The following is a 21,031-nucleotide window of genomic DNA, read 5'->3' as shown; positions in this document are numbered from 1 at the left end:
AAAACCAGTAAATCGATCAAGGTCTGATTTTTGCACTCTAGGTGTGTCCTCTAGTCAAGTGCAATGAGGTGCCCTGCTCTGGCCTCAGAGTCTGTCTTTTGTACTCCCTCAGGAACTTCCTGCTCTGCTCCCCCTGTTGCTCTGCCGCACGCCTTTAGTGTTTTGCCTCAGTGTCACAGGGTCAGTTCAGGTCATTCCTGAAACTGAGTTTCCAGTGTTGTCCCCCATAGGGCCATGGGCAAGCAAGGGATGGCGTGTCTCAAAGTGGGATCAGCCATATGGTCCACCCTGTGCATTGACTGTTCAAAGCGGGGATATTGTCTTCCAGGCCTGGTGGGCCAGGATATGCTCCACTCTCTCTTCCTCCCCCTTCATTTCTTTTGTATTCTTAAGCAGTAGACCCAATGAATGCTTAGTTAAGAAGATGTTACCCAGACTTTTTGGTTGACTTATCACTCATCTTGTTATTCGAAGGAGAAACAAAGGAGTCGCATAGAATGGAAGTGAGTGGGTGTCTGTCTCTGGTGAAAGAAGGACTGACAGGCTCTCTTCCTCCCATACCAGGAACATGGTCTTTCATCACCACTTCCCGAGTATGTGATCATATCTGGTTGGGGGTGCGGGGCGTTATTTAAGAGTAAAACATAAAGTTGATTGGAAACAATATAAAACAAAAAAGCCTGCCACAAGTCAGTGCCAACTGATAATAACACTCTGTAGGGTTTCTGAGTCTGTAAATCTTTCTGGAAGCAGACAGCCTCATCTTTCTCCTAACGATCAGTTGGTGAATTTGAACTGCTGGCTTTATGGTTATCAGTCCAGTGCTTATCTTACCAGGGCTTGGAAACACAAGCTGGAACTTTTGTCAGCTGTTTCTTTATCAGCTCTCTGGTTTTGAAGATAAGAGTTAAAACTACTCATATGCCAACGCCCCTTTCTAATTCACCTTTGTACCCCTATTTACAATCACTTGGGCAATCAGTAATCATTATCCTGACTCCTAGCAACATATCATCTGCCAGATTTGAATATATATTGCTTTTTGTTTGTTTGACGCTATATTTTGAAATAATTATTCACAGAGAATTGCAAAAAGTACAAGGAGATTCTGTGTAGTCCTCACTAGAAGGTAGCATTTGCTGAATGAAGATCCCCACCCAAAGTAAACAGCTCCCTATCTGAAGACCTGTGGCTACAAAAGGGGCACGGAGAACCTGACTCCTCACCAGGCCCGGGCCATTGCCGCCAGGCAGGATTCAGATGGGCCTGCACCCTTCTTTACCCTACTCTGACACCAGCCACCTCTCCCACCACATTCTCCTTTCTGCTGGGTTCAATAATCTGTTGCAGTAGCCCAGTAGAACTGACAATACTCAAAATTAAGTGGGGCGTGTTCAGGAAATTAGCAACAAAAACCAAACTCACTGCCACCAAGTCAGTGCTGACTTGGAGTAACCCCTTGTGGGTTTCCCAGACTAACTTTATGGGAATAGAAAACCCATGCTGCCTTCTTGGAGAGCTGATTGTGGTTTCGGAGTGCCGACCATGTGGATCTCAGCCCATCACATAACCACTGTGCCACCAGGGCTCCCAGGGAAGTTAACTGGTTACCACAAATTGAGATCAGTAAACTAAGGATGTGATCTTGGTCCACAGCAACACCTTCCTCAGCCAGTAGCCAAGTCTCTCCCCAGTCCTGCATCTCAGATACATGGTCCTTTGGCTTCTTCCTCTGTGGGCCAGGAAGCCAGCCCACTGCTTCTCCTCACAGTTCACAGTCTTACAGGTTCGGTGCTCTTTACCTAGCCTCTGGTCTTGACGTCCACCACATCACAGAGATCCCGCACGTGCACCACTGCTGGCTCTTCTTTCGTGGTCGTGGATTTCCCTCATTTCTTTTTCTGAGATGGCTCATTCTTATAGCCAGAGGAGGGGACCTAAAACTGACCGATTCTCTTTATTAGTGTTACACATATCCTATTTACATAGTCCCAGCCAGTCAATGGGCAAAAATTACAGAGCTATGGATAGAAGGGCCATATTAAGAATTTCACTTCAGTACACCCACCTTTTGCTGTTGGTCAATTCATACCAGAATGGCCGTATGGTGCAGAGTGGAATTACTACACCAGATTTCCAAGACTATATGCTTACTGGAGCACACTGCCTCATTTTTCTTCTAAATAGCAGCTAGTGAATTTGAACCCCTAACTCCTTGGTTAGGAGCCCAGTACTGAACCTACTGCTGTGTTACCAAGGCATCTTAAGATAAAATTTAAACTTCACTTTTTACATAATTTAAATAACAAATTGGATGTGCAGTCAAGCCACCATTTATTCAGATTTCACCCATTTGCATGTTCATTTTGCACTCGTTTGTATTTCTATGCAGTTTCACATGCGTGGACTCATGAAACCACCATTTATGCCGAACTGTTCGTCACCACGAGGCTTCCCTCATGCTTTGCCCTTCCCCATACTGCGTGCTTGTTGAAAATTATTACTAATGCTTCACTAAAACTAGAACACTACTGCTTCCTTGTATCTTGGAATTTTGTCTTCTGTGCATATGTACTGTTCCCCTCCCACGCAGTAAAACGGAGCCACCTTTTCTAAGGGCGAAACTAAAGGTTTTATGCTATCTTAGGGGGGAAAAATAGTAAAGTGGGACATTTTCCTAACAACAAATGCTATCTCAGGATAGTTCCCTACCTCTGCCTGGGAGCATTGAATCAGGATATACAGTGTAGCATCCTCATTGAAGTTTCTGTAAACTTGAAAGAGGAAGAGATGCCACGATCCCCAGTAGTTGAACTATGTAATTAGGTACTGTCTGTGTTCAGTTATTGGGACAAGGTAAGAATCCTCATGCTCAAAGTGTTTATAAGGTAGGATATATTGGTGGTATTGATTAAGTCTGATTTTTTTTTTCAGTTGAACTGAAAATAATTCTTATTTTTTACACATTTTTGCTGTGTGTTCTTATAATTCTGTGCAGGTTGAGTGAACCAAACATGGCTTCTATCAGTGGACAGCTGGAGGAACTGTATATGGCTAACAGCAGGAAGGACATGAACGACACTTTGACAGGCATTCTCATGAGTGCGTGTGTCACCGACACAGTCATGCCCGCCAGGCTGATGATGGAGCACGTTCTTTTAGTTAGCATTCTTCACCACACAGTAGGAATTGAGGTATGGCATCTATTTTTCTCACTCATTTACCATTTGCTATTCTCACTGCTTTTAATAGAGCATACCTGTTTTCCATCATGTAGCTTTAAATAGCATTCACTAGATACTTGGTTTGGGCCAACTTTTATTTTTTTCTTTGGTCCATTCTAATGTGATTTTCTTTGTATTTCTTTTCTTTTGGACTGACATTTTGGGCTTGCCTTCATGTTCTCTATGTGCATGTCCTCCATAGTCCTATTCCTTACTTTAAAATTGGCTTATTTTTATTCGGATGTTCAAGTGTAATGATTTGCATGGTTTTGCCACTGTGGTATTTGTATTGAGTTATTGATTATTTTTGATCAGTAAAAATGCCACCACAAACTTGGAGTCTCCAAGCTTCCCCTCCAAGTTGGTTATATGGCATCTCTGTGCCAGTTCCTCAGCTTCGAAGTAGGTGACACTTACTATCTCATGGAGCTTTGTCAGGATTCAGGTGGACAGCATGTTAAAGTAGTTGGTACCAAGTAGCTACTAGTAGTTACCCAAATACATATTTGTCTCCCATCCACTCCCACCTCTCTTGTATCCTTTGTCCTTGCTCAGTGACCTGATGGTTTAAAGTTAGGGACGACTCTTTGGTTATAACTGGTCCACAGATACCTTCCTGCTACAGCCACATCCTCTGCCATCAGATTGATTCTGACTCATATCCACCCTGTAGACAGAGGAGAACTGCACCTTAGGATTTCCATGCGTGTAAATCTTTGTGGAAGGTGATGGCCACCACTTTCTGCCGTGGAGATGGTGGTTCAAACCACTAACCTTTGCATTGGCAGTCACTGCACTGCCAGGATTCCTTCAGTGGTTGTGTTATTCCGGGTAGGCTAGAGAAACAAATCCATAGAAACTCATGAATAAGAAAGACTTTTATATAAAGGGTAATTTTGCATTAAGAAAGCATCCCAACCGAGTCCAATCCAAGCCCTTAAGTCCAATATTAGCCTATATGTCTGATACCAATCTATAAAGTCCTCGTCAGACTCATGAAACACATGCAATGAAGCCAATTGCAGGACGATCACAAGCCAGTGGGTAGAAAGTCTTTGGATCCAGTGGCGTTGTAAGCATCTCAGCACTGGCAGGCATCTCTATGTGGCTTCTCCAGCTTCAGAGGTTTGGTTGCATCAGGGTAGGTCCATGTGTCTTGTCAGCTGCAATAATCTCCCAGGGAGTTAGAGAGAGAGTGTCTCCCACCTCCACGGAGAAATACAGGATTTCCCAGAATTCTCAGGAGAAGGCCATGCCCACTCTGAGGCCTCATTGGCTATGATCTGATTGACAGACTAGACTCCACCCCTCCTTCACTCTTAATCCTCATTAACAAATGATTATGTAACTGCCACTGTGGTCTGTTGTAAAATTATCAACTTCCCACTGATAGTTCAGTTCCCACAACATAGCTCATTTGATTATGTTAAAAGAAATCAATTTGCCTAAAGAAATTCATTCTGTGGTGAATGAGTGGGTTTCCCTGCCATTTTTCTTGGCCTTCTGATACTTAGTGTTCTCGTATTATAAAGAATAGCCTGAGGCATTAAAGCATCCTAGAAGTCTGCTTTGCAGCTATGCATCTGTACACTTTTGTGTCGTCATAGCTTTTGACCCTTGCAACTTCCCATTGAAATAAGTAGGATAGATAGCAATTTAACCCCCACTTCATACATGCAGCAAACCAGGCACTGAACAGTTATGTGGCAATCCCTAAATCCCAAGACTTGTTAAAGGTAAGCTAAACCTGTTTACCTAGCTCCTTAACCAGTATGTTTTTGCCACAATGCTTTTCATATTAATTTCATTTGCATAGTATTTGCTCTTAATCATAGTCTTAAAAATTATTTGATGTCTTATAGAGTGAGACTGTCAAAGGCTTACTTTAAAATGGACAAACATGGCCAAAATGAACCACTCTTCAAATTACTAGAAGCATAAAAGCAGGGTAGTGTGGTGCAGTGCAGTGTAGTGGTTAATAAGAATACTACCTGAGTTTAGAACAGAGCTCTAATCTGTGTGAGCTTGTATCATTTCTCTGTGCCTCAGTTTCTTAGCATTAAGTTTAATGAGTTATTACATATAATATGCTTAGAAAATCACCTTGTCTGTAGTATGCAGACCGGCTCAAACTCACTAGCTCAAAACCAAACTCACTGCCATCTAGTTGATGCCGGCTCATAGCGAGCCTGTAGGACAGGTAGAACTGTCCCTGTGGGTTTCCAAGATGTAACTCTTCTCGGGAGTAGAAAGCCTGGTCTTTCTCCCTTGGAATGACTGTTGGTTTCAAACTGCTGACACTGCAGTTAGCAACCTAATGAGTAGCCAGTACGCCACCAGGGCTTGTAAGTGCTTAATAAAGGTTAGTCATTATTAACTTAATGAAGGAGTTTTTCAGGTTGAAAGTCTGCTCTTCCTTCTACTTTCTTCCTAGCAGCTTTTCATTCCACTGCAGATTTTGTTTCTGTCCCCAGATAATTTTCTTTCTTATATTTTTTCCTTACGCAAGAGTAGTTACATTATGGACATTTTTTTTAAAAAGATGAGACCGTAGAACCTACCATGCATTGGAAGCTGGAGACAGAGACTGGAGCTGGCCTCCTGGGTAGAACTCAACTACAGACGTTATTGCTTGGGGGAAAAAACTCCACCAACTATTTAGGGAACCACTCTTTGGAATTAATTTTTTTTTAAAGTTTCTAAGAGCTATTCTCATGTTCACTTATGAATGCTGTAATTCCATTTTCTTTTCCATTACAAAGTGTAATGAAATCACTGAACACCATCCTTAGTACCCTTTGATTGCCATAATTCAGTGCCATTATATGATTTTCTTAGTACATTCCTCTCTCCTAAATCACACTGCTATACTCTGAACAGATTTAACCATCAAAGTGATGGTAGTATAGAAAGTGTTTCAGTGAGTTATAGTAAAAGTCATAGCCCATGGTCACTCACAGCATCTTGGAATTTACTTGATTTGAAAACATGAAATTATTGGTCCTACTTTTCATTTATACCTTCACTAATAGCCTGAAGGATAACCAAAATTACTTGTTCCAAGGGGAAGTCATTATAGTACTTTAGCTAATGACATCCACTAAAACTTCTGCCAAAGTATGATGAGCTCTCAGGAAACTGGTTCCATTAAAGTACTTTCAGTTCTATAATGAGAAAAACATCCTCTTAGGAGTTCAGGGAGAGAGGGAAAAAAATGTTTTAAAGACCATGGTGTCAGCTGCTGAATTGCTTCTAAAAATCATTTAACAATCAAGTATGTGTAGATGTTTGCTGAGGGGGGAAAAAAATCCCATATCAGATTTAACTTATATGCTTAAATAACTATTTGTAAGCACACAGCCGCACAGGTGTTACTGTGTTGTTAAGTGCTGTACTAAATTATATTTTATTTTGAAGACTCTAAATGAGATTACATTTTTTCTAATTTTTACAAATTGTTATGTAATTAAAGAATTTTATTTGTGTGCTTGAAAACATACCTGAGTCTAATTTGTGCCATCTGTATAATTCTAATTTCTCTCTATAAATTATATTTTCACATAATGTCATATTAGGAGAGTATATATATATTCGGGTTTATCTTTAGTCAAGGGACTTCAGTTGGCAACTCACAAGTCTAAACACCAAAAATGTAACCACTTTACCAGAGTAAGCCTCATTGAAGTCTATTCTCTTGTCAATATTTTGCCTTTATCTAGCTGCTTCTAGCTTTTTTCTTTTGACTTGTTTTAACGTTATTTTTTAATTTTATTATGCTTTAGTTATTATTTTATTGTATTTATTATATATGCATATTTTAAATTTTAACTAATTTTAAGTGTAAAATTCAGCAATGTTAATTACTTCTAGCATTTGGTTCTTATAATCTAGCAGTGAATATGTTTTCTCATTAGACTGTAACCTTTCTCATTGACCTCATTTTCCCCATGATTTTAACTTATCGCACATCTATTGCCAGTCCCACTTGGCGTCCCAGAGTTGACGCTAATAAGTCTTAAATAGGTTTGTCCACCCTCTACTGTAGTTACTAGCACTGTCACTTACTCTAGCTGCCAGACTAAAGCCTGAGAACCATAAGCTTTTAGCTTTTCAAATCTGGATCACTTCAGCCTACCAATCCTGTCACAGAGGCACCCTTGTACCCACGCCTTTGTTTCCAGAGCTAGTCTGACTGCCTCAGTCCTGATTTTCTTGTCTTAACTAGACTGTTGAGAAACTTATTTACACCGTTATATCCATGCTGCCATTCATTTCTTCCTCCCGTCTCTAACTTGAGCTGAAATTTGAAAGATCATGTCACAGTAAACATAACAAAAATTATAACCACCACTTTTCTGCCTTAAGTTTCATTATCCTAGTTTTCCAGAGAGTGGAAAAATTTAGAGCAGTGCAGAAATTTGCTCAGACCTCAGAGATTGGGGCATGTGGGTAAACCAGGATTCATTTCCAAGTCTCTCCAAAGTACTCTTGAGATTTGGGATCGCAATTCATGAGAATGATGAAACTTTGGTGGCTTTCCATAGCTTTGCTAAACAACATGCAGTTTCTGGGTCACATGCTGTTCCCTAAAAGATAACTAACCGCATGTTTATTTTGTTGGTTCCTGAAGGGCAGTACATTGGCTGCCTTACCTCTAAAACAAGAATCTTTGAAAATCAGGCTATCTCATATTGTGTATGTGTCCTTTACGATCGTTCTTAAGTAGCTGTTGAGTTAAGAGCTTTATTATTACTTGATACTGTGTTGTGTGCTTTTTATTGCTGGTATTTAACATCAATTTTATTGCTTCCTTATTAAAAAATTAACTAAGAATAAAAACTTGGAAAAAGTGTTGAGAAATTAATTTCATTGGTTAGTAGTACAATGTAGAGATAGAAGCATGTTTTAAACAAAATTTTCAGCAAATTAATTTTTCCAAGGACCCATATTGGCTGTCCCCTTGTTGATGTTACAGAAAAGAAGCTGTGCCTTGAGTCCTATGGCAGATTGCTTTATGTTGTCATTTACTATCTGCTGCCCTCTCGTCATATAGTAAGCAGTAAGTGCCTGCCTAGTGGTCTCTCAGAATAACTTGGTAAAGTTTGTCTTTTTGTGTGCTTTTAATGATTTTTTTCCCCCTTTGTTCAGGTTGGTGCTCACTTTTTGGAGGTTGTGGTGAAGAAGTTTGAGGACGTGTATAAAAATGGACATGGAGGGAAGGAATGTGATAACCTTTTTTCCATTCTTGCCCATTTATATAACTTCCATGTGGTACAGTCTCTTCTCATCTTTGATATTTTGAAAAAACTTGTTACAACTTTCACAGAAAAAGATATTGAGTTGATCCTGTTAATGCTGAAAAGCGTGGGCTTTTCACTGAGGAAAGATGATGCTTCATCACTTAAGGAGCTGATCACGGAAGCTCAGAAGAAAGCCAGTGAAGCCGGCAACAGATTTCAGGACCAGACCAGGGTATGTTACAAAATGACTAGGTGCTCACACACGGACCAGAACTTACAAATACTAAGGATTGGGGGCAAATATTGCCGTAATTTCCTCTTGGTTTCAATTACCTTCTGCTTCATCTAATTTTATGTCTTTGTCATTAGTGTGTGCTAGAAACCTGTTTCTTTACTAAGAGCTCAAATTATGAATTTAAGAATTGATTTATTTAACATTCATCTATCTGAAAAATGCAGGTAGCAAATGCTCAAGGAGAAGCATATTTGAGAGAGGAGACAGCCCCTGAAATGAAAGTACTTGGGTTAGTTACTGAGATGAGATAAGGGAGATGTGGACTAAGATATTTGAGAGTCCTCATCATACAAAATGGTCATTGGAGCCTTAGAAGTAGTTACAATTGCCTGGTACACAGCAGGAAGCAGAGAAATTAAAGATGGCATTTAACTGCAGAGGGGAGGAAGAACTGGCCATTGAGAATGGAACACAGAAAGGAAAGTTGTAGAAGACAGGTGCCAAGGGTTTTTCTTCTTATCCTCTGTGTTGAAGGCTAAGAACTCATGCAAGGTAAGAACTAAAATTTTAATTTGCAGTTCAAGTAAATAGAGGCCATTAGTCACTGTTACATGGAGAAACGTGATGAAGTACATAGAAAAATTCCATTGCCTTTTAATTCCATTTTTACACATAGTTTTTGAGGCGGCTGTATATTTAAGTTCAGAGAAATCTCGGAAGAAGAGGGTGTTGAGGGAATGGGGGTGGGGGGCATGGTTGAATAGAAGGTACTGTTTTGAGATGGAAGCAGTAAGTTCTACTTAATAAAATATTGATGGTCAGAAAGTAGCGGTTGGAAAACCCACCCAGTAGCATTAGAGAAGGCCCTGGCCATCGCTTTCCATGGAGCTGACAGCTTAGCAAACGCCGTGGGGCAGTTCTGCGCTGTCACAGGGCTCTCTGTGAGTCAGAACCAACACAGCACCTAACAACACAAGATAGGCTGAAGGAGTTGGGGGGTAGGGAATGACTATTAATAGGTGTGGATTACTTTGTGGGGGAAGAAACTATTCTAAAATTACTTGCAGTGGTGGAAAGTTCGTAGTGGGAAATAGGTTAAAAATATATAGGAAAGAAGAGGATCATCAACAGGAAAGGGAACAGAGTGAGAGGGGATTGGACCTGGAAGACTGGTGGAGGTAGTACCTCCTACAGGTACAGATGAGTTACCAGACTGGGCGGCTGGCTCAGTAAGAGTCAAAGGGAGCTATGCAAAGGCTAAAGGTCTGTAGAAGGGTATAGCACATCCAAAAAAACGGAGACAGAAAATATCTGTGGTATTCAAACTCCCAGAAAAGGTGGCAGTAATAGTGTTATAATATGCAATATTTTACAGCTGTGAACAAATGTTATTTGTTAACAGGAAGATTAAGGGATCAAACCTGCCAAATCTCCATGGGAGAAAGCTTCTCTAAAGATTGTTGGTATCATGGAGTTGGTTCTGATGCATAGCAACCTGATGTGTCAGAGACCAAAATGAATGTCATTGGTTTGTCTCCATTATGTTACATTTGCCAAGGTCTCTCTTAATGTGTTGAAAAGAGTATTTGCATTGAATAAGTCAATGACTATACAAATTCTATCATCTGATCTCTGGCATAAGTTTTATTACCAAGTCCATATTTTCCAATACCGATCCTTCTTTGTTCCTAGTTTTCATATTGCAAGCACCTAGATTATCAATGGTGTTTGATTAATTTCAGACTATAGAACTTGTTAAAAGAATCTTCCATTTCTTCATCTTTGGAATTACTAGTTGTTGCCTAAATTTGAATAATATTAACTGGTCTTCAGCAGCATATGATATTACCTAACACTGACAGCATTATACTTCAGGATAGATCTTGAGATGTTCTTTTTGACAAGGAATGTGACAGTTCCTCTTCAAAATGGGAATTGCTAGTCCATTTCTGCCCACTAATGCATAGAATATGAATCTATGCATTTCTTCTCATTCTCGACTCCAATTTTCCTAGATTCATACTTTGAATAGTCTGCGTTCCAATTATTAATGGGTATTTACAGCTGTTTCTTCTCATCTCGAGTGCTGCCACATTAGCAAAGGATGGTCCCCAACTCCATGCAGTAAAGCTGACTGTACTTTGAGAAGCAGCTCTTCCCACTAATACTTTGAGAACCTGCCAACCTGAGGCGCTCATCATCTGGCACTGTATCAAACAGTATTCCTCTGCTACTTGTAAAATTCTCACTGTTGTTTTTGTTGTTGTTGTTTTTCTAAGAAATAGATTGCCGGTCCTTCTTCCTAGTCATTCTTCATCTTATAACTCCTTTGAATCCTGTCTATCATGAGTGATCATGCTGTCATATGAAATGATGGAGGCACAGCTCCCAGCATCATAGCATGCACAGGCCATCTTGAGCACCCTGATGGGTAATCAGTTGTTTATTTTATTTGGGGTTTTTTTTTCCCCCCCGCCAGATTCGGTTCATGTTAGAGACCATGTTGGCACTGAGGAATAACGACATGCGTAAAATTCCAGGTTATGATCCTGAGCCTGTGGAGAAACTGAGGAAATTACAAAGAGCTTTGGTAAGTAACTTATTTCTGATGTGTTTTGGGCTTCCATGTCAACATGAACCCATAATTCAAATTAAAATGATCAGGATCTGAAAGTCATTTGTTCTGTGCTGTTAGTAAGAGTCCTAAAGATGTCCAATAGAAAGTTATTGTTTCTTTGGGGAGATCTTTTGAGTAGTTACAGTGCTGTTTCTGTGACATGTGTATTGAGACAAATTCTCATTCATTAAGCATCCTGTTCACTGACGCAGTGGTGCTGAACTGTGCAAAAAATATTCATCTGGTGGCTTTCTGAAAATGCAAATACCAGGAGCTGCCTAAGAGAGGGTTTTTGTTCTGTTTTTAACTCCTCAGCTGTTTGGAATGTGCACTCAGGTTCAGACCCACTGATCTCCCCAGTCAGATTAAGTTTCTCAGCCCCAGCCTTAACCTAGCTGTTGACGAGCAAAACCAATCACTTCAACTGCCAACATGGTCGAACTCACTGTTTGCCCCTAAGTCTGAATCAGGTCAGATTGCTCTTGCTTTCCTGTAACAGCTTTCTAAAGAAAATGCTATTTGGGGACGATAGAGCCATGTTTGTTATCAATTGACCTCGCACACAGAGTGCTGTCTGTGCTGCTTTGATATAGCTGTGCTTTGGCATTATTCCGAACAGGTGGAACTGTCAAAGTTGTTCGATTTTACTGGCAAATATTCATGCACCCAAAAACTCATGACTCAAATAACAAAAATATTAAGGATGGAGATAGTACAAAATAGAAGCATTTCCAGTAGGTCCTGTTTATTTTTTTAATCAGGTGCGCAACATTGGCTCGAGTACAGAAACACGGCTTCGCATCTCCTGGGAGAGTGTCCTGAATGCAGAGCAAGTTGGCCGCTGGTGGATCATCGGGTCATCGTGGAGTGGAGCCCCAATGATTGACGGCCCCGAGAGTAGGGTCCAGCAGAAGCCACTCACAGGGACGGTAAGGTGATGCCTGTCTTTTTCTATTTCTATGCAGCCCTGGTACTGTCTAGTGCAGCTAGCTCCTTTATTATTTGTGGCCCGATTATGCAAATATGTGTTTGAAGACCTGACAGAAGTTGCCATAAGTCTGTAATATAATTTCTGTGGCTTATTTACTTTTAAAAAGGTTAATTGGGTGAAGGGATCATATGATAATTAACTCACAAATACCAGTCCTTGAAACAGGCATATGCTGTTTTCCAGATGACGTGCTTCTCTTTCATTTACCTAGGGTTTTAGATTGTTAAACTTTCTTGCCCTTCTTTGTATTTTATAATTAATAACTTAAGTCCATACTTTATTCATATTCCCTGAGTTATTACCACCCTTTTTCTGTCCAGGATTCATTCCACCTGCTGTTGCCCCCCTCCAGAGTATCACAGTACATTTAATCATCCTGTCTTTTAGGCTCCTTGGGCTATGCCACTTAATGCGTATTTTATTTCCTTGTTACTTAAGAGTGATTCAGATCATACCACTTGTGAAAAAAAGTTTTCTAAATCAAGTGTTTTTATACCCAGTGGCTTTTCTTAGCTCTTGCTTTATTTCTTTTATTTCTTTAGGGTTGCCCAAGCCTAATGATTTAGTGTTGATTTACATTTGTAATAAGTACAAGTCCACGCAGAAATTATAAAAGTTGTTTTTTAGAAACTACAGTTAACCAATGTATGAAGTAGTATTTCTCAAGCAACAAAGGAATTTCGTTGAAATATACAAGGTCAAAAATATTGCTGCTAGGGTTCCTACTGACACAAGCACTGGTTGATTCCTAAAATATGTGTTCAAACATGTCTCTATCATCAGTGGGTAGCCACAGACAGGTTCTCTCGCTAATATACATGTCTCAGTCTCATTACCTCAAGAATAAAAATACCCTCACTGCCATCGAGTCAATGCCAATACATAGCAACCCGCTAGGACAGGGTAGAACTGCCCCTGTGAGTGCCCAAGACTCTAGCTCTTCATAGGAGTAGAAAGCACTGTCTTTCCCCACAGAGTGGGCTGGTTGTTTCCAACCGCAACCTTACGGATCACAGGCCAACGTGTAACTAGTGTGCCACAGGTCTTTTTAGGGTGTCTTCAAACTAAAGCCAAACAGTAGTTTCTGACAGGATCTGTGAGGCCAATGAAATTAAAGGCACATAGGTCAGCTTAGAAGGTTATGGTGACTATGGGGGAATCATAAGAGGTAATCTTGATAGATTTTCTCGAAAGACATAAGACAGTTTTGCGGCTTATTAGGAAGATGTTTTCTGAAAATTAAAAACTATACTATTAAGAAAAAAGCCAAAAATGTATCGAGGAAATTTTTTCATGATTATAACGCACCTGCTTATTCTTCAAAGCTAGCAAGGACTGTCCTATGAGAATTTCATTGGAGAACCTTCCCCCACCCACCCAACAGCCCTGATCTTGTCCCTCCAGGCTCCTTTTTTGATTCCCAAACCCAAAGAACATTTAAAGGGAACATAATTGAGTCCCTCGAGAATGTCAGAACTGCCATTTTGTTAAATCGAGCGAAGAATTCAGGAAAGGGTGAGAGTGGGGGAAACACCTGTAGAAGTTATAGAGCTAGATAGAGGCTATGTCAAGAAACAGTAGGTTCGAAGCTTGATATTTTTGTTCAATAAAGGTTTCTGTGATTTGCACTGATGTTTAAAAATGACTCCCCCTTTATGTATGTGGTTTCTTTGTTCCTCCTTTCAGGTTAGTTCAAAGATACTGGACCTTGCCCGTAAGCAACGAATGAACACTGACATTCGAAGAAACATATTCTGTACCATAATGACAAGTGAAGACTTTTTAGATGCATTTGAAAAGCTTCTAAAGTGAGATTTCTGTAAATATATTGTTATTGCTTAACTACATGTAAAAGAAATGTTCATTTGATTTCTTTTAATATGACTTAACTAATGTCAGGTGCAACATAAGTATAACTTCCTTCCCATCTCACTCTGCTTGAGTCCGTGCATCCCTGTTGGTTAGCAGTCTTGTTCCTTTTAATTTGCCACCAGTGTAGAGCGGTGGGCTAAGTGTTGGACTGCTCCCAGAAAGTCAGTGATTCAAACCCACCCGCTGCTCCGCGAGAGAAAACCGAGCTAGCTGTATCTGTAAAGAGGTAGAGCCTCAGGAACCCTGTGGAGCAGTTCGACTTGGTCCTACATGGTTACTATGAATCGTTTTTGTTTTAATTACTAATTAAAGCATTTTGTTATATGTAGGATGGGGGGACTCAATCGAAATTATTAGATTACTAGTCGATCATTCTTAGTTGCTGTTGGTTTTAGTGAATTGCATGAAAATATATAAATTTAATATTAAAATTATACTTATATGTTTTAATTAAAAATTTTTGTATAGTTTCTATAATTAGTTATAAGAAGATGTTTAAAAATGGCTGGAGACTATAAACAATTCAGTCTGGTTTTTTTTCCTTAATACTAAAATGTGGTTAATTACAGGATTCTTGGCTTCAAAAAGTTCATGCGAATTTTTCATTATATTTTAATACTATTTTTGCACAACTTTTTAAAGTCTCATATTTTCTTAAACATGTTGAATTGAAAAGTGTGACCTTTCTTTACCTCTCTGTGAACACATCTATGTTTTGTCTAGCATATCTCTATGGCCCTTAATTATACTTTGATTCTAGAAAAGGCTGTGGGGAGGTTTCATGGTCTGTAGTTGAAGTGTCTTACCTCATTCTTGATACACAAAGAATTCCTTTTACTAATTTTCCCTCATTTGATTTCATGTCCTGAAAATGTTTGCCCAACAAGCTATGTTTATTAGGCAGTATATTTTTTCAATTTTTATTCATCAGAACTACATAGCTGCTCCTCTGAATATTTAAACAACTTGATATCAATTCAGCCGAAATAAATTGGTTATTTTAGTTGCCTTCAACCAACCAATTTCTCTAGTTCAAGCAAGTATGATTTTGGCCAGTTTTGTTTTTTTTTAATCAGGTTTTTTGTTTGTTTCCTGTGGCTTTTTATAATTTTGGCAATAGCTGTACTTCTTTTCTCCTTTGAGTTCACGTTCCTGTCTTTATGTGGAGACAGCAGTTGGAACAGTTTTCAGCATGGTTTACTTCCAAAGTTAGTCAGTCTTAATCATGAAAAATTTAGAACAAATTAAATGCCCTCATGGAGGGAAGAATAAATAAATGCTATCCATCCATACAGTGGGCTGCCCGGCTTAAACAGGAAATAAATCTCTGCTGTCTGCGGCAACGTGAGGGAGCTCAGGTGATGCCAAGTGAAAGGCACCTGCTCAAAGGCTGTATGTTTGGTGATTCTGCTTGTGTGATATTCTGACTGAGCCAAAACTGTAGGCACAGAAAACAGGTCCAGGTTTGCGTGGGGCCTGGGGGAAAGTTTGGTTACAAAGAGACACAGGGGATTTTGAGGGGTAATAGATTTTTTTATATTTTAATCATGATGGTTGCTATGTATCAAAACCCAGAACTATACACCAAAGAAAAATTTAATTGTATATATGTTATACATTAATATTTTTTTTTTAGTTAGAGAAATAATAGTCATGCTATAAGGGCATACATAATTGAGTGCTAACACAATTGTTTGTCAGTCTGACACTAATTATAGACTTGTAGGTAGATTAGAACTCATAAATCATATTTTCTTACCCCTCCCACACTCAGAAACATTCAAGTTCAGAGAAATTGGAGACAAAGCTAGGCCTAGTTCATGTCTCCTGATACCACCAACTCCTCTACCTAGCTCTCGTTTCACCAAACTCTGCCAAGCGGCAATATGTGTCTGAAAGATTTCTGACTTAAGGCTGTAAAACTGGAAATTTGAGTGACTTGTTTGGTAAGTTACTATTTTTTTCCATAGGCTTGGACTTAAGGATCATCAGGAAAGAGAGATAGTTCATGTTCTCTTGGATTGCTGCCTTCAAGAGAAAATGTATAATCCTTTTTATGCATTCTTGGCTAGCAAGCTTTGTGACTATGAAAGGAGATTTCAGGTAAGAAGACCACCAAGGGTTTTTTCTAAGCATTCTGTTTGCCTCACTCCATCTAATAGTTCCCTGAGTCGACCCCCGACCAGAGAGTTGTGTCCAGTGGGATAGAACATGACTCTCATTGGTCTGCCATAAGAATAGTAGGCGGTGCCATCTGTAGAAAGTGATGCGGCTGGCTGTACAACCAAAGTGCTTGCTGTATACAATTTTTCTCATCGCATATAAAGTGTAATTTTTATACGTAAGCCTCTTTCTAGTTGTATACTGCATCATTCTTTTCTAATATAATTTTATATACAAATGCCTAAAAACCTAACTTTTAGTATGTGCTGATTTGAGAGGAACAGCTGCAATAGAAAGAAACTTTTGAGGCTAGTACAAACAGTCTCTCCAGTCCCAGTGGCACCGCCGGATAATTGTTAGGCTGCTAAGCACAAGATTGGCGGCTCAAACCCACCAGCCACTCCATGGGAGCAAGATGAGACATAGAAAGCCTATTTAGGGTAACTGAGTCAGAATCAACTCCCAGGTAATGGGTTTGATAAGGGTTTTGGTATCATTAGAAAGGAAATGTGTGATTGCTTCTAAAGACTTGATGTTTAGAATATTAAAAATAAATTAATAAACTCGTGTATTTTATAAGAAATAGAATAGCTTTAGGTTATATTATTATTAAGAAATTGTAATTATTTATTGCATCTAAACCTTTTTTCTTTTTTTCAACTCTGGTTAGATGACTTTCCAATTCAGTCTATGGGACAAATTCCGGGAGTTAGAAAATTTGCCAGCTACTAATTTTTCTAATTTGCTTCATCTTGTGGCCAACTTGTTGAAAATGAAATCACTTCCACTCTCCATTTTAAAGGTGTGTATAATACTATGAAAATGATAGTATAAGTGCCTATAATTATTCTTCTAAAAATTGCATTTCTTTGGTTTTTAATATACCTGCAAAGTGTTTTCATTATCATAGACATCATAGATCACTAAATTAGCATAAAGCACACATTTACCTAGAGTAAATTAGGATAAAAATACAAATTTTGTGTTAATCTAATACTTCCATTTGAGGTGAATTTGCATGTCTGATTACAAAATCATGAATTGGTCACTATAGCATTCAGAGAAAGATAGTAAGAGTTGATCACCTTGTAGAGGTTGGGCGCCATGTCTTCATTTTTCATTATTTTGATATACGTTCAATCAACAAGACACAGTTCTTCCCCGCTACCCTGACCCCATCAGCATTGGGAGCCTCTGCATCCCCTCAGAGGCAGTGAACTCAATACCGATGTACTGGGGTTTGCGTCGGGCCGACAGTGAACTGGTGCACAGTCCACAGAACTGTAGGTGGGCTGCAAGCCCACATGTTAGGACCACTGGGATTGCAGTGGCGCAAAGTATTGTGCTTTTAGGGAACTTGAAGGTCAAAGGAAAAGAGAGTTGGTTCAGTGGCATCGACCTTATGTCTTCTGTGCTGCTTCCTCCTCTGCAGGTCAGACCGCCACTGCAGTTTCATTTATTGTTGTTAGGCGCGGTTGATGCCATTCCCACTCAGAGCAAGCCTGCGTGTACAACGAACAAAGCACTGCACTCTCCTCACAAACGTTAGGCTAGAGCCTTTTGTTGCAGCTGCTATATCAGTCCCTGTCTTCTTAAGTCTTTTTATGCCATTCATCAGAGAATTGACTCAACATTGCCTTATATTTCTTTTGTTGTGTGAAAGTAGGTTTTGGCCACTATACTTCAAAATGCGGATATTGAGCCTTAAACTAGCATCTGGAAAATAGCAGAATTTAAAATAATGTTAGGAAATGTAGTTGGAGTTTATTGTGAGTTTATAGGAGCTTATTTCCTCTGGCCCTTCCCCAGAGGAAACCACTTGGTTTTTTTCTTTTTTTAATTTTAAAACAGTTTTTTTGGACATGTAATTCACATACCATACAATTCAATGGCTTAACCGTAGTAAAAAGTTGTTCAGTCATCAAGGTAACCATTTTTTATTGGGGTATCGGTTTTGATATTTACATGTATCTACAAAAGTACATAATGCTGTTTTGCACACTTTTAACTTTCACATACATAATACTATACTGCCACATAATATTAGTATCTCACAATTCATTTTTATTCACATTAATTTGCAATTTATCCATGTTGACATATGTAACCTTAGTTTCTCCTTTTATAACTACTGAGTAGTATTCCACTATAAAACTACTACAATTTTTGTATGTATTAATTGATCCTGTTGATAAACATACAGCTTGTTTCCAGTATTTTTATAGTTTTCCAGGGATTGTATGTATAGCTTTTAGTTAAAAAAATGAGTCCTTAGGAGATTAAGATAATGTGAGGGACTTTCAAATGTTTGTTGGAAAATTCCAGTATCTTTTCATTCTATTTTTCCACAAACATTTTGAAGCATCCTTTTGTATATTTTTCAACTCTGGGAATTAAACTCCTAGCTCATAAGACTACCTGCATAAACTTGACACTACCACTTGCTCTCCAAAGTGGTGGTACCAACTTCCTCTCCTACCAGTAGTACGTGTATAAGAGTTCCCGCATTTCCACACCCTTGCTAATGACTGTGCTTTTTATAAAAAAATCAACAACTAACTAGAAATGCTACTTAAATGTAAGACAGGAGCTAAAATTTTATTCTAATTGACTATATTTAGAAATCATTGGGAATGTTGACCAAATCAGTGTAACCTTATGTTTATCTCTATTAGGTCATTGAATTCAGTGAATTGGACAAACCCAGAGTCCATTTTTTGCGGAAAGTGTTATATATGCTCTTAATGGACACAGAGGTTGAAGATCTTAGTTTAATTTTTACAAGGTATGTTCCTAGCTGCTCAGATACGTGGGAAAGGGATGAAGAGTTGCATTTATGTTGATTTGTAAAGGAAGGTTGTACACGTTCTATGTAGATATGTAGATCTTCATTTTCAGTTGTCTCTTTAACTATGTGTTAAATGTGAGGAACATAAAACTCACCTAATATCAAACTAACAATGATGTGTAACAAATAGAATGTATAAGTTCTTCATGGAGAATTCTGTTTTTAAAAGGAAGTAGGTTATATCTGGCTCATCAGGATCCTAGGTTTTAAGATACGAGAAGCTAATTTGTCACTGTACCATGTTCTTCCCCCTCCTTTCAGAGTGTCCGACAACCCGAAGCTTGGGATGTTACGGGAAGGACTGAAGCTTTTTATCAGCCACTTCTTACTGAAGAACGTACAGGCCCGCAAGAGTGCTGAGGACACCACCCTCCTCAGAGAGAGAGCTGACCTTGCAGTGCAGTCTTTGCAAGGAAGGTCTGCCCTGAGAATGTAGTCTGGGATGCGTGGAAGGTGAAGGCCACGGGACTGCTCAGCGGCCTAGCGGCCTGCTTTCCAAAGTTGATGACAATTTTTTATTCAAAGTTACCCTGTATTTGTGCTCCAAATCATTTTCAAACAACTGGAGAGAAAGAAAGTTGAGGGAACAAATAGTTACGCTGTCCGCTGCTAAGTGAACAATCGAGTTACTACGAAAGAAAAGCCTGGCCATGTGCTGCAACAGCCAGCCATTGGTATCCCTGCACAGTTCCTTCTACTCTGACCCAGATGAGGTTGCCGCCGTGAGTCCGAATCAACGAATCAATGCAGGTGTGTGTGTGTGTGTGTGAGAGAGAGAGAGAGAGATTATTCAGACAAGCTACCAAAAGTATCTAATTATTTGGAATGCATTTCAATTATTGAAAAATATGATTGTCTTGAGTCTTACAGATAACCATCTTATGTATAATATAATGTAATTATTTTTATCTTCTAAAATTTTTACACAGTAAAGAATACTCTTTGCTATTTTTATATCAAAGCTCTGGTGGCGTATAGTGGTTAAGAGTCGGGCTGCTAACCACATGGCTAGTAGTTCAAAACCACCAGCTGCCGTTTGTGAGAAAGACGAGGCTTTCTACTCTCACAAAGAGCTACTGTCTAAGAAACCCACAGGGGCAGTTCTACCCTTCCCTACAGGGCAGTGATTCTCAACCTGTGGGTCTCAACCCCTTTGTGGGTCGAATGACCCTTTCACAGGGGTTACCCAATTCATAACAGTAGCAAAATTACATTTATGCACTAGCAACAAAAATAATTTTATGATTGGGGTGGGGGGTCACCACAACATGAGGCACTGTATGTAAGGGTCGCGGCATTAGGAAGGTTGGGAACCACTACTACAGGGTCACTATTAAGCAGCATCTACTCAATGGCGGTGAGTGTTTTTGTTACTCTGTTCATCAACTCTAGGTTGTAGCTGTACTGTCTCAAGTCACCAGACAGATGCGGGCCATTTAATCTTGCTGCTCACTGGGTAGGGTCCGTTGTTGGGTGCCACTGCTTCCTCGTAACCTGGTGTCCACAGAGCAAACACTGCCCCGGCTCGCACCTGCCTGACAGTCCGTATGTTTGAGCCCGTGAGTGCAGCCTGTGTCACTCCACCTTGTTAGGGACCACCCTTTTTATCGCTGCTCCTCTGCCTTATCCAGCATGCTGTCCTCCTCCAGGGACTGGCCTCTCCTGACAACGTGTCCAGAGGACATGAGATGAAGTTTCCACCATCTTTGCTTCTAAGCATTCTGGCTGTACTTCTACCAAGACAGATTTAGCTGTTCTTTTGGCAGTTCATGGTGCTTTCAGTATTCTTCTTCTGTCTTCCTTATTTGATGTCAATCTTTCAATGGCATGTGAAGCAATTT

General features: G+C 39.6%; 1 protein-coding gene across 2 annotated transcripts in view; it reads left to right on the top strand.

Annotated features, from left to right (window-relative positions):
- NOM1 (nucleolar protein with MIF4G domain 1) overlaps nt 1-20,250 on the top strand; it is a 25,261-nt gene extending 5,011 nt beyond the window's left edge. For both annotated transcript variants that reach the window (XM_030885620.2, XM_045290050.1), the window contains exons 4-12: nt 2,999-3,194; nt 8,373-8,696; nt 11,179-11,289; nt 12,078-12,245; nt 13,994-14,115; nt 16,150-16,282; nt 17,013-17,144; nt 19,018-19,127; nt 19,452-20,250. In XM_030885620.2, coding sequence (XP_030741480.1) covers nt 2,999-3,194; nt 8,373-8,696; nt 11,179-11,289; nt 12,078-12,245; nt 13,994-14,115; nt 16,150-16,282; nt 17,013-17,144; nt 19,018-19,127; nt 19,452-19,626 — 1,471 coding nt within the window. In that variant the 3' untranslated portion in view covers nt 19,627-20,250. The remainder of the gene's footprint in view (nt 1-2,998; nt 3,195-8,372; nt 8,697-11,178; nt 11,290-12,077; nt 12,246-13,993; nt 14,116-16,149; nt 16,283-17,012; nt 17,145-19,017; nt 19,128-19,451) is intronic.
- Nucleotides 20,251-21,031: the final 781 nt, after the last annotated feature.

The sequence above is a fragment of the Echinops telfairi genome, unplaced genomic scaffold (assembly GCF_000313985.2).
Source record: "Echinops telfairi isolate 266 unplaced genomic scaffold, ASM31398v2 ScPeMD7_31;HRSCAF=116, whole genome shotgun sequence".
NCBI lineage: Eukaryota > Metazoa > Chordata > Mammalia > Afrosoricida > Tenrecidae > Echinops > Echinops telfairi.
This window is presented reverse-complemented; position numbering and strand designations above follow the sequence as displayed.